This window comes from Gobius niger, assembly GCF_951799975.1.
Source record: "Gobius niger genome assembly, chromosome: 15".
NCBI classification, from domain to species: domain Eukaryota; kingdom Metazoa; phylum Chordata; class Actinopteri; order Gobiiformes; family Gobiidae; genus Gobius; species Gobius niger.
In genome coordinates, this window is record NC_136866.1 from 24295 (window position 1) to 37651 (window position 13357).

The 13357-nt window shown below is 40.7% G+C and overlaps 1 protein-coding gene across 1 annotated transcript; it reads right to left on the minus strand.

Moving 5' to 3' along the window:
- Nucleotides 1–542: 542 nt before the first annotated feature.
- LOC306975106 (uncharacterized protein) lies at nt 543–12749 on the minus strand. The gene is made up of 30 exons (XM_079572526.1): nt 12549–12749; nt 12399–12476; nt 11301–11382; nt 10969–11042; nt 10791–10877; nt 10470–10608; nt 9703–9813; nt 8222–8384; nt 7966–8031; nt 7822–7894; nt 7508–7592; nt 7171–7281; nt 6841–6929; nt 6557–6623; nt 6325–6468; nt 5583–5764; nt 5431–5508; nt 4606–4687; nt 4448–4521; nt 4256–4342; nt 3861–3999; nt 3571–3681; nt 3282–3444; nt 2032–2097; nt 1884–1956; nt 1663–1747; nt 1187–1297; nt 967–1055; nt 826–892; nt 543–741 (listed from the first exon to the last, which is right to left on the minus strand). Exons 1-30 carry the CDS (start codon nt 12695–12697, stop codon nt 595–597), a joined length of 3072 nt encoding a protein of 1023 aa, XP_079428652.1. The 5' UTR covers nt 12698–12749; the 3' UTR covers nt 543–594.
- Between the last annotated feature and the right edge of the window lie 608 nt (nt 12750–13357).

A 13357-nucleotide genomic window follows, 5' to 3' on the forward strand; every position in this document is an offset into this window, starting at 1 on the left:
GCTCCTAATGATCAGCTCAACACAACAAAGGCTACTTCTGCTGTCTGTAATCAAAGAATAGATATGGATGAGGACCCAACCTATTTAAATCTCAAAACCTGGTGCCTTCAGTCGACATCTCCATGGAGACGAGCTGGAAACGTACCCACTCCCAGTAAAGTTTACAGTCATATCGTAGAGAGCTGAGCTTCATAAATGTGTGTTTGTAGATTTATGAGGTTTTTTGCAATGATAAAAATATCTGTGTGGCTTTAAGAATATGCTCTCTTTCCAGACTGACATTGATTATAAGTGCAGATACATGTGAACATGTGGTTGTGCTCAAAGGTTTACATACCCTGGCAGAATATTTTATTTTTTGACTATTTTTCAAAGAATATTTAAGTACAATTTAAGTACATTACAAGCACATTTAAATGTATAAACGAAAAAATGCCCAACTCCCCCCAAATAAAATGCAGCATATACTCAAGTGGATACTGGTGTATAAGATACAGTAGTATTACTCGGATACATTTGAAACTGTAACATATTACATTTTTAAAGCTAATATAGAATATATTTTAAGGTATTGAAAGTATTCAAATAAGTAATTTATGTGAAGTTCCTATAGTTGATGGTGCACATGACCCCACTCTTTGGCCTGAGTGTACTGGTGTCTTTGACATCAAAACTCTGTCCTGGGACAAGGCTGAAGTCAAACCTTTGGATGATCTTAGCCATCACCACTTTAGCCTCCATCTGTAAACCATACACCCACAGCATGTTTACAATTTGTTTATCTATATTGTCCTTAATGTTCTCAGGTCATCAGCCTTTTCCTACCTGGGCAAATTTACGTCCGAGACACGAGCGAGGACCAAGTGAAAAGGGGTAGTAGCAGTAGTAAGGCCTGGAAACGATTGTCAAAAAAAAAAGTGTAAACAGAGATAGATTTTTGCACTTACGATAAGAACAATCACTCACTTGGGGGCATCAGGGTGAAATCTCTCCGGGTCAAACTTCTGAGGATCCTTGAAGAATTTTTCCATTCGTCCAGTGACATAGGTGTTAAACTAAAATAAGGAAACAATGGTTAAATGTGGGGAACAAACTTCAGAATAGAAAGTCTGCTTGAATGAAAAGTGAATGAGTAAATGAGACCATAGTTTGGGCTTATGCAGAAAAGTAAAAACTATTTTCTCACTAGGACGGTGGCTCCTGCTGGGATGTGGATGCCGCCAATCACCATGTCCTCCGGCAGTTCGCGGGACGTCCCAGCAATTGGTGGGTACATCCTGAGTGTCTCCTTCAGCACCTACAGTGAATACGTGGAATTCGTGTTCTGGTAAGATATCACAGGAAATGGTTTACACTGCAAAACGGGAATGTACGACTTAAAATATCAGCAAGAACGTAAAATCAAATCAAAACAAGCAGAAACAATGTTCAGGATCAAACACAGACACATAGACACAGTTTTCTTACTACAAGAAATGCAAAGACAAAATTGTTCAAAGTCATTTAGGACATTGAAATAATTTTCCAGCAAATGTAACGAACTGTAACTTTCTCAAACCACTCAATACAACAAAGGCACCGTAGGCTATTCATGTGTTTCATTGTTGACAGGTATAACATGTCATTACTGTGGTGAAATAAAACGTGCTTCATTCCCTGTACCTGTGTGAGGTACGTCAGGTTTCCCAGGTCATCGTAAGTGATTTCTCTTTTCATTCCTAAGACGTCGTCCACCTCTTTCTTCAGTCTGGGAGAGAGCAGAGTAAGAATGTACAAAGCATTCATTCCCTAAGTTAAATTTAAACTACAAGACATTCAAATATAATAAACAGGATATTTATTCTGAGTTCATCATTAGGTTACTTTACTGTATGCATCCTCACTTCTCCAGTATGTCCGGATGTCTGCCCAGCTCCATCGTGCAGAAGGCGAGCTGATTGGCTGTCGTCTCCTGACCTGTAATGACAGTCCATAACACAATGACCTCAACAAATGATCAACATCAGCCAAATGTGAAACCAAAACCCTCACCTGCGATAAAGAAGGTCACGAAGTTGTCCAGCATAAACTCTTCATCCTCTTTGGTCATACTTTCTTCTAGAATCGTAGATAAAGTTTAATACATGGGTTGAAGATGAGGCAAGGTGTGTGCATTTAAAACTAGAATAGCATATCCCTTATTAGCATATCCCTTATTAGCATATCCCTTATTAGCATATCCCTTGCATGATGTATGGATTTTGAATGTTTTTCTCCAGTTTTCTAATTCTATCCATTCATTCATTTTCTTGCTTTATCCAGGGCCATGGAGGCAGCAGTCTGAGCAGAGCTGGCCAGACCCCCCGATCCACACACACACACACACCTCCTCTAGCTTTTCTGGGGGGATCCCGAGGCGACACCAGGGCAGCTCAGAGACATAGTCCCCCCAGCGTGTCTTAGGTCTGGGCCTCCTCCCGGTAGGACATGCCTGGAATTCCTCCTGAGGGAGGCGGCCAGGAAGCATCTGGAACAGATGCCCGAGCCACCTCAGCTGGCGCCTTTCAATGTGAAGGAGCAACGACTCTACTCCGAGCTCCTCCCGGGTAACTGAGCTCCTCACCCGATCTCGTATGGTGCGCCCAGCCAGCCAACGAAGGAAACTCATTTTGGCCACTTGTATCCGAGATCTGGTCCTTCCGGTCATTACCCAAATCTCATGACCATAGGTGAGGGTGGGAATGTAGATCAATCGGTAAATCGAGAGCTTTGCCTCAACAACAGTCCGCACCGATCCGTCGATTGAGCTCACGCTCCATCCGTCCTCCCCACCGACCTGAAGGGTGAAGCCACTTTTTTTCCCATGGAGAACTATGGCCTTGGATTTGGAGGTGCTGATCCCCATCCCAGCCTCCTCACACTTGGCTGCAAACGGTTTGCAGCATAGATGAGATCCTGAGGTTCCCAAAGCAGACACCCCTCAGCCCCTGACTGCACCTAGAAATTCTGTCCATAATGAAAATGAACAGAACCGGTGACAAAGGGCAGCCCTGGTGGAGACCAACATGCTGACTTCCTGCCGGCAATGCGGACCAAGCTCCCGGTCGAACGCTCTCTCCAGATCCACAAAACACATGTGGACTGGTTGGGAGAACTCCCATGAACCCTTGAGCACCCAGTGAAGGATGTTTTCTAATTCATTTATTAAAATTGGTCCACCTTAAATGCCTCCTTAATGCTGCCTTTTGTATATTTTACTCCTGAACGAAAGTGTTTGTGTATGGATTGTAATCTAAGTCCACCTTGTCCCGCTGACTTGATGATTTGTGTGAGAATATCTCGAGGGACTTCTTCTCCGTTTTGTATGGCCGTTTTCCTCTCATTAATCCACTGAGCTCCAGTCCTACGCAGCAGACGACAAGCCTCCCTCACTTCATTAATGAACCGCCAATTCTGAGGGAAAAACTGGACAAGTATGCAATGTTTATCATGATGTGAGAGAGACGCACTATTAGAATTAAATACAAAAGGTTTTGTTAAGCAAACAGTGTTGTTTATGTCAGGCTGTGGATAAATACATTTGAAACTAACCTGAAAGGACGCATCTCGGATGTAGTAGCACATTCCCTTTAGGCACGTCTCAATGGCTTTGGGAAAAGGTGAGGTGTATTTAAGCAGGTCCAAATCTATGCCAAATGCAACCTGTGAGGGAAAATGCAAGCACAAAGCCTATAGTTATAAATCCAAGCATTTATCTGACAAAATGTTAATTTGTGTCATTTTCCAACCTTGAAAACAACATAATGAAAATGAAGCCGCAGCACAAACCAGGTCAACACAGTCTCAGGCAAAAGTGAGGCATTATCTAAAGCAAACATTACCGTAGTTATAACATCCAGGGTGACGCTGTTGAACACGTTGAGCATACTGGCCACTGTGCTGCTCTCTGCCTCTTCTGAGAGTTTGTCCATCAGTTTCTCTGCCCTTTCATTAAAGGTTCCCATCAGACTCCTCAGGTACCTACAAGCATTTTTAAGTGTTTTAATGATAAGTGACACCTGTTATTTTTGAGCTACATTTTGCAATAATTAGATTTGTTTGGCATGATATTAAAGCTGTCTTTATCTTTGCAATGAAATACTAAAATGTTCAAATTTTATACAGATACACCCAAATCTCAGCACCTGTCAACATTTCGAACTCAGCGGCTGAAATCTGTCCACAAACATGTACTTGTACGCACTCAGCTTAGAAAGTTCTCTACATAATAACTCACAGGCTGCTGAAGGCGGGGTCCATGATGCGTCTCTGCTTGTACCACTGCTCATGGTTCAGAGCCGTCACCAAACCACTCCCCAAAAACCTTCACAAAGCAACACGTTTCACTCAGGGACAATAAATAAATGTATTTGTAATTCATTTCAATATGTACTATTTCAATATGAAGAATGAAATAAAACAAACTTACCGTACACCAAAGAGGTTGAACAGCCGCTTGTAGAGAAATGTATCTTTGGGGTATTTTGAGGACATGAGGATTTCCTGCAATTACGGCATGAAAATAATACTTTGAAATGCTAAACAAAGTCTCAACAAACATCAAAGCAGATTCTTTATTTTCCATACCTTTGTAGCTTCTGGAGAGGTTACACCAATAAGCACATAATGGAGAATATTGATCCTATAAACAGGACCATATGTCTCTGACCTGGAAAGAATTGTTAGAAGATGTAGTAGCACAGTGATAGGTTGGAAACAGCATTGTCCATACATATAACCATGATATTAAAGTTACACAGAAAATGCTCTTACTGCAGTGGGTAATCAAAGAATGGATTTGGATGTGAACCTAATCTGTTTAAATCTCAAAGTTTGCTGCCTTTGGTCACATCTCCATGGAGACGAGCTGGAGACGGACCCACTCCCGGTAAAGTTACAGTGATGTCTTAGGAGAGGTGAGCTGCTCACGGTACATTTATGTCAATATCTATCATAAAATAACTGCTTGAATTTCAATTTTATTGAAGTGGTAAAATTCTACGTTGTGTGGCTTTAATGTGCTATAAACTGCAACTGTAGTAGCCTAATATACTGTCTTTTGTAGAATGCCGAGTACTGATGGTTACTAAGATTATAGATGTTTTTGTTTTTTCTTTGTAACTGCAACTCTAATACCACCAGAGGGCAGTAGAGTCTCAAACATATGGCCTACTAAAATTAAGAGTTTTACTGCTTCACTTGCTCATCATTAAGCGTTTGAAATGATTTATGTAGCCCTATAATATTCAGGCAATGGTCAAAAAAATAAAATCACAAGGAACTAAGAAATACAGCCCTAAATTGAAATGGAAGTAAAGTAAAGTATAGAGCACATTCATTTATTTAGAATGGGATTGATAATTAAGCCATGTCTAGTTATTCATTATTTTCCACTGTATGCGTTTTTCTCACCATTCATGAAGTTTGTCGTAAATTACACCATCCTGTTTCATTATCTCCACGAGTATTGGCGAGTGTCCCAAGAGAAAACTGCATTTAAAGACATAAAAGACAGGATGATAAGATGCACTGAGACATAATAACGACAGAGTTCACAGGCGTACCTTTTCCGTGGCGGTCCAGGGATGTGATCATATTTGAGGTGCAAGTGTTTGATATAAAGGCAAAAACCGAGAAAGGCAACAAAAAATAAACACAGGGCAAGGAGGAGCACCTGCGGGAGCCAGCTGAGCAGAACTCTGAAGACTGTCATGATGAAAGTGTCACTAACGCACTGTGCTGGAGCCTGAACTTACAATCGAGACTTCCTGACTGTTGCGTAACACCGAGTTCAACTCAGTCCAAGCTGGGACCCGCATACAAACAATGGCTTTCCTATTTTCAGGGCTGGTCCAACCCCTCACCTACTGTATGTTTGCAAATGAAAGTAAAGGCAAAGGCAATTTCTGTGTGCATTATTTAAGACTAACTCACATGTCATTGGGATATAGGCGTGTATTTATTTACATACTGTTTATTATGCACATTAACAAGGTATATATATAAAACAAACACTATTTGACTTCTGTTCATAACGTTACCCCTGCCAACAAATGCATCCCCTGCTCGTTTGAACAAGATACTCTCTTCATACTCTCTGGCCACAGTTACAGTTTGCTGCCTATTTTCAGGGTGGAATGAAGTTGACACCAGCAAAAAAAGAAAAGAAAAGAAAGAAAGAATCCCCTGGCCATTGAAACAGAGAAAGACTCTTTATTGGGGATGCATATGCATGGGGGATGCATGAGGATAATTTGACACTCTCCTGGTTGATACGGACAGTAAACACTACGGTTCTCTCATTTATGTGATGTTCCTATGTCTGATGGAGCATGGGACTCCGCTCATGGGTCTGAGTGTCCCAGTGTCCCTAATGTTAAAACTCTGTCCCGGGACAAGAGTAAAGTCAAACCGTTGGATCAGCTTGGCCATCACCACCTTAGCCTCCATCTGTCAACAATCAGAAACACAGCCATTTATAATTAGCGTATAATGTAAACGTATGATGAATTTATATCGGTCTTGGGGGACTTCATACTTGGGCAAAGTTAATTCCGAGACATGAGCGCGGACCAAGAGCAAAGGGGTAGTAGCAGTAGTAAGGCCTGGAAAATGTCAAAACAAACAAGTATAAGATTCTGAAACTTTAAAAGGCCAAAAACACTGATGTAAACAATACTAAGTTGACTAATATTACATGTTGACCATTTAAATGTGCCTGGTTTACAGTAACAGCGCTCAGTTACAGCTGAGGAAGGGTTATGAGAGTGAGAACTGTTTTGAAAACATGCAGGTACATGTTGTGTACAAAGCATTGCTTACTTAGGAGCGTCAGGGTGAAATCTGTCTGGGTCAAACTTTAGAGGATCCTTGAAGAATTTCTCCATTCGACCAGCGGAATAGCTGCTCAACTGCAACAAGGCTAATAATTATTATCCACAATGAGCAATACGACTTTCCAGGCAAAATATAATTTGTCTGCTTAACAAACTGAAATGGATGTTTTTGCAAAGTTTTTCCTTGATGTCATTCTGGTGGCTACGTAAATAGACCATTAACCTTAATGATTAAGTAGAAAGGTAAGGTTATGTTTTAATAACTAAAGCCTTTATATTTACATGAATATGCATTGTTAGTACATCATTTTCTCACAAAGCAGGTGACTCCTCCGGGTATGTGGATGCCGTCAATCACCATGTCATCCATTAAATCGCGGGACGTCCCAGGAGCAGTTGGGTATATCCTGAGTGTCTCTTTCAGCACCTATAAGTAAGATATATCAGTAAAGATAGGAAGTTGAGCATGGAACATGGAATAAGAGATAATTCTATTGGCCAGTTGTTTTAGTAACAAAGGACCAAAAATGTGATTATTTTAAGAGTGCATGAGGGTTAATAGCCATAAACGAAAAAGCGGCTGAACAGAATCCATTCAGGCCGGGTTAGAACGGGAAACTTTCTGATCTCCAGACCAATGCAAATCTCTGTACCTGTGAGAGATACGTCAGGTTTCCCAGGTCGTCGTAGCTGATTTCTCTTTTCATCCCTATGACGTCGTCCACCTCTTTCTTCACTCTGGACAAATTACAATGGAACAAATCCGGACAAAATCAACCCACACACCAACAAGACATATACATACTACAGCATACAGAATATTAATCTAGTATACCTTACTTATATTGAGCATTTTTTATGAGTTTAGCAAGTAGCAAGTTTGAGGAATTTAAAGTAATATTGATAATATTAAAATATCTTGACTTATTTCAGCATTTTTTGTTTCTTACATTAGGTCTTTACTCACTTCTCTAATATGTCCGGATTCCTCCCCAGTTCCATGGTGCAGAAGGCGAGTGTATTGGCTGTGGTCTCCTGGCCTGTAATGAGAATAACATGTTTGTTCTCCTTAATCAACCAGCAAAACCCAAATGACAGAACAAAGCCTCACCTGCGATAAAGAAGGTCACAAAGTTGTCCAGCATAAACTCTTCATCCTCTTTAGTTATGCTCTCCTCTAGAATTAGATACACAGGTTAAAATGTGGCATATGTTTCCTGTCTGGTAAATTAAGAATATCTAAAATGCAAGTACTTTTCTTAATTGTAAAAGACATCTGCCAGTTTATAATTGGACTTTGTTTAAACAACAGAACAAGAGATATATCTGTTTTATTATGTTTTCATTATCACATTATCCGCTGTCACCTTGTCCGGCCGACTTGATGATTTGCGTGAGAATATCTCGAGGGACCACTTCTCCGTTTTGTATGGCTGTTTTTCTCTCATTGATCCACTGAGCTCCAGTCGTCCGCAGCAGTCGACAGGCCTCCCTCACTTCATTAATGAACCGCCAGTTCTGAGGGAAGTACTGGACAAGTATACAATGAATGTTTATAAAGGTGTGAAAGGCATAGGTACTAATACAAATCCAGCAGTATCTACAGTGTAAGAGGAATTTAAAGTGAACATATATCATGCATAGTTGAGGTTTTAAAACATTCTTGTGTGTTGTCCGGCATTAAGATTTTATGCTTGGAAGTTTGAAATAATGTACAGAAAAGACAGTACGGTTCGAGAGACTGGGCTGGTCAGGATTTTAAATTTGCCCAAGACGCCCTCTGCAGGAAGTAGTGAGAAATCACATGCAAGCCAGTATTGTTTTTGTCAGCGAAAATGATAACGAAATCCTTTTGTTGACGCCCCTTTTATTCAGGACAAGAGCGTAATGGTGACAAGCTAAAAATAGCTCTTGGGCGACTAAAATATGATCACACGTTTATGAGTTTTCGATGACGAGATGAAAATGTTAGGTTAAGGTTAAGGTGTACTTTATTTTCCCTGTAGGGAAATTTGTCCCCTGCATTTTCCTATTCCTTGATGCCTCTGGGGCAACCCGTAAGAAGCAGTGGCCGACAACAGCGCCGCCCAGGGGCCCATCTCCAGATGTGGAGCCAGGCTAATGCTCAGAATCACCTGGCTGTAGGATTCACCTATTGTACATGTTTTTAGTGGTAGGGGAAACCAAAGTACCTGGAGGAAACCTATGCAGACATGGGGAGATCATGCAAACTCCACACAGAAAGGGCCCATTCAGGTGGGAATCGAACCGGGGACCTTCTAGCTGGGAAGAACAAGCACTAACCGCTGCGTTACTGTTCCGCCCTTAGGAAGTGGTTCATCAGACGTCCACAATCTGGGCTTTAGCACGGAGCTGAAGAACACACCAGCTACATGAGACCGAGAGGCGCGTCAAGTCATGGACTCGTATGCAGCGCCCTCCCTCCCCCGCGCTCCAGTCTGAGCAGCAAGCGATGTCAGTGGAGCGTTATCTTTTCTCAGGGCAGTACTTTATCCCAGTTAAATACCACAGCGGCATGAACACAGAAAGCATGTTAATGAACAAAAGTGCAGAGGGCGGTACTAAACAACCAAAAAGCAATGATAAAACAATGAGGATCAGAATCTAGTGATGGATTATGGGCTTTGAGGACAGTGTTGTGTCAGTCGATGATGCAATAAAGTTCTGGAGCGCTTCAGTTGTAGAAGAAGAAATGACCAAAGTCAACAGGAATACTCAAAACTGCATGAATTAATTGAAACACTACTCCAAGTATGTACAGTATTTAGTGAAGGAACAACTTTATAACATGGTTCTGATCTTTAAAAAAGTACCCAATAAAACTTACCTCAAAGGTAGCATCTCGGATGTAGTAAATCATCCCTTTCAAGCACGTTTCTATGGCTTTGGGGAAAGGTGAGGCATATTTGAGCAGGTTCAAATCAATGCCAAATGCAACCTGTGGGATAATATTTGTTCAGTACAAAGTTCATAGGTCCTTTTAACATAAAATAATAGGTCGTCCTTTCCAGCACAGTAATAACATGGACTAGGATTAGGGCAAAGATTAGGGCCATTTTAGTTGGCGTATGTACTTACAGGTACTGTGCTATTACCATTTTTATTGATGTGTTGTAGCATAAAGTGCTGTGTACAAATCAAAAAATGTTCAAGCATTTTCCGCTATGATGATATGCACTGAATTCATTGCCTCGTAAGTGTTTACCGATTACACGGTTTGTTTTTGATTAAACAGGAGTGTTAAACCGATAAACTTTACTCTTGATCTTTAGTGGAGCTATTTGAACATTATAGCTCCAAATAGCTATAAAGTGCAAATGTGTTATAGCTGAAATCAAGCCAAAGAAACCCTGCGAAATGAAGCAAACCAGGTCTTTCAAACCAAGGGCCTTACTTTGGTAAGATTCCATACAGGTATCGCCGACTAAATAAAGTGGTGGGGACTGAAAACTTTGAGCCAAACACATGCCCTGTCCCCCTCCTGTCCTGTTTTATGCCCAGATCCAGAAACTACATTTCCCAGATCCTTGGCAGCTGAAAGTTGAGAGGTACCCAAAACACCAGATCAAATTGAGCCCTGCACACAATCGTCACCTTGGCAATAATGTCCAGTGCGACACAGTTGAACAGGCTGAGCATGTCGGCCACAGTGTTGCTCTCTGCCTCCTCTGAGAGTTTGTCCATCAGTACATCTGCCCTCTCATTGAAGGTTCCCATCAGACCTCTCAGGTACCTGCCATTTAAACCAATAAGGATGCATTTAAAAACCGTTGCACTCTGCACGACTTCAGGGAACTACAAAGGAGGATGATTGGCCCCTCCTCTTCCAAAACATTAAAGAAAGTCACCAAATGCCTCTCAAACTTACAATAAGAAATGCTTTGTTGAAAAGAACGTGTGTCAATAAAGACTCACAGGCTGCTGAAGGCCGGGTCCATGATGCGTCTCTGTTTGTACCACTGCTCATGGTTCTGTGCTGTCACCAGGCCGTTCCCCAAAAACCTTCACAGAGCAACACGCCAGACACAAAGTTCAGGCTTTTGACAACTTTCCAATATTTTTAATGACTTCATACAGTTTATTTTGCACTTACCGCACACCAAAGAGGTTGAACAGACGTTTGTAGAGAAATTTGTCTTTGGGATATTTTGGGGACATGAGGATTTCCTGAAATAATTCAATAACAATCACAAAAAATATATAAATATACCTTAATCAAGCCTCAACCCAGAAAATACTAAGGTTGACAGTATTTTACTTAGTATAAAATGGTAAACAAACTAGCTCTAAACCACAGGGGAGCAACTAAAACAAAATATGACCACAAAAAAGTAAGTAGGAGTCAAAGAGGAAGTGATTATTACTTAAATTGCAAAACTTTAAACAGCAGGACAGATGAAAGTGTATGAATCAAAGTTTGCTTGCCTTTGTTGCCTCTGGACAGGTGACGCCAAGGATCACATAATGTAGCAGATTGATCCTATAAACAGGGCCGTATGTCTCTGACCTGAAAATACAAACAGTAGAAATAGAATGTGGCAAAATTCACATGTTTATTTAGTACATGCAAAGTAGTGACCTAAGAAATTAATAAAAGGGGAAACAGTACTACAGTAGGTGAAGGTGTTTGAGCATAAAAGTCTGATTTATGTTTAAATAGTGACCAGTAGACATGAAATAATGTAAACATTTAGAGAACAAAGAAATTCTTGTTAATCATTATCAGAATTCTTCGTCGAAATACAAGAACATTTATTTCAATTCAAGCTTTTGTTACTGTGGAAAGAGTAACCTAAACTAATGTTTTACTCAAGTATGAGTACTGTACTTGCAGCTACAGTTGCTTTAAAGTGGCAGTATGTAACTTTATACATGGGGGGAAAAAAGTTGATATTCGTGTGTATTTGACCATGTACTGACCCAACAGGTATATGACTGGTCTGCATGGTGTCTTTACTTTCAATCATAGTGGCCTCTACAACGCTCCAGGACCTTTCACCAGAAAACCTACAAAACAATTGATCCTGGAGCATTGTAGAGGCCACTGTGATGGAAGGTAAAGGCGCCATGCTGACCATTCATTCATCTGCCTGGTGTCTACAAGGTCAAATACACACAATAATCAACTTGTATAATGCACCTTTAAAGTTACTACAGTATAGTACATGTAACTGAGTACTATCCACCCCAGTCAACAATTAAGGAGTAAAGCCAACAGGAATATTAGTAGATTACATAAAGATTAAACCGCTACATGTAAGTAGTGCTTCAACACACCCCCAGCAGAGGAGGAGAAAGGTCTTTTCTGTGGCTGTGTCTAAACATTGGAATCGTCCACATGCAGCACTAGACACCGGAGCTTTTTTAACTTTTTTAAATGCGTTATTGAAATAAAGATGTGAAAAGTGTGATAACAATAACGTGCAACTCAGGCAGAGCCTGTGGCACCCATGGTCTTAAAGATAACCATTGAGATTAAGTAATGATTAAGGAGTGAATATTGTTTTTGTGTGTTTTTCTCACCATTCATGAAACTTGTCGTGGATGACGCCATCATTTTTCATCACCTCCAAAAATATTGGTGAGTGTCCAAAGAAAAAACTGCGTAAAGTAGCAAAACGTCACTGGCGTATTACGCACGCGTCTCGCTCAGACTTAATGTGTTTCACTAACCTTTTGCGCGGTGGTCCTGGGATGTGATCATATTTCAGGTGCAAGTGTTTGATGTAAAGACAATAACCGAGAAACGCTACAAAACATAAACATAGGACCAGGAGGAGCGCCTGCGGGAGCCAGCTCACAAGTGCGCTTAAGACTGCCATGTCGCAAAAGTGACCCTTGAACACACTGCGTTAAGTTATAACAGACCAAAACTTCCGCGTTTCTATTGTGCCTTGTTACGTAATGCCGCTTCAATTTACAGTTCAAGCAGGGGCGTGCACAGACGCGTTTGGCACCATAAGCTGTTGTTTTCTTCTTCTTTTTTGCCTCAGTCTTTATACGCCTGCAGTTCCAGCCTAGAGTTGACCAATGGCTCTCAAACTGTTGTCAGTGCTTTTACTTCACTGCATTTTACAGCCTGTGTCTGTACTTTCTTCTCTGTTTCATTCTTGAACTGGATTAAAATTTAAGAATTTTGAGAATACATTTATTTTCACAGTGACCTCTATGTGATGCTATCGGTGAATCTAAAGCTTCAATCATGCCGTCTTGATAAGCAATATCACAATAATACATTTATGTTAAAAGCTGGTTTAGAAAAGGTTCAAAAGTTCAGCCATAATAACCCATATAAATTGCCATGAGATAATTGACAATGGAAATCTGTTGATCTTTGATAATATTCAAGATTCAAAAGATTTATTGTCAATTCATTGATATGAATCAACATGTTCATTCTCTCATGTCCTTGGTGTGGAGTTATTATAATGAGGAGAAAAGAGCGTAACACTAGCCTGGCCTTGGCCATCTGTAAACTCCAG

Excerpts from the sequence above, each read along its gene's own strand:
- LOC306975106 (XM_079572526.1), bottom strand. The coding sequence starts at position 12,697 with ATGGCAGTCTTAAGCGCACTTGTGAGCTGGCTCCCGCAGGCGCTCCTC. Across the intron at positions 4,688-5,430 it reads TACGACAAACTTCATGAATG|GTCAGAGACATATGGTCCTG; the intron begins GTGAGAAAAACG and ends AATTCTTTCCAG. Across the intron at positions 4,522-4,605 it reads CCTCTCCAGAAGCTACAAAG|GAAATCCTCATGTCCTCAAA; the intron begins GTATGGAAAATA and ends CCGTAATTGCAG.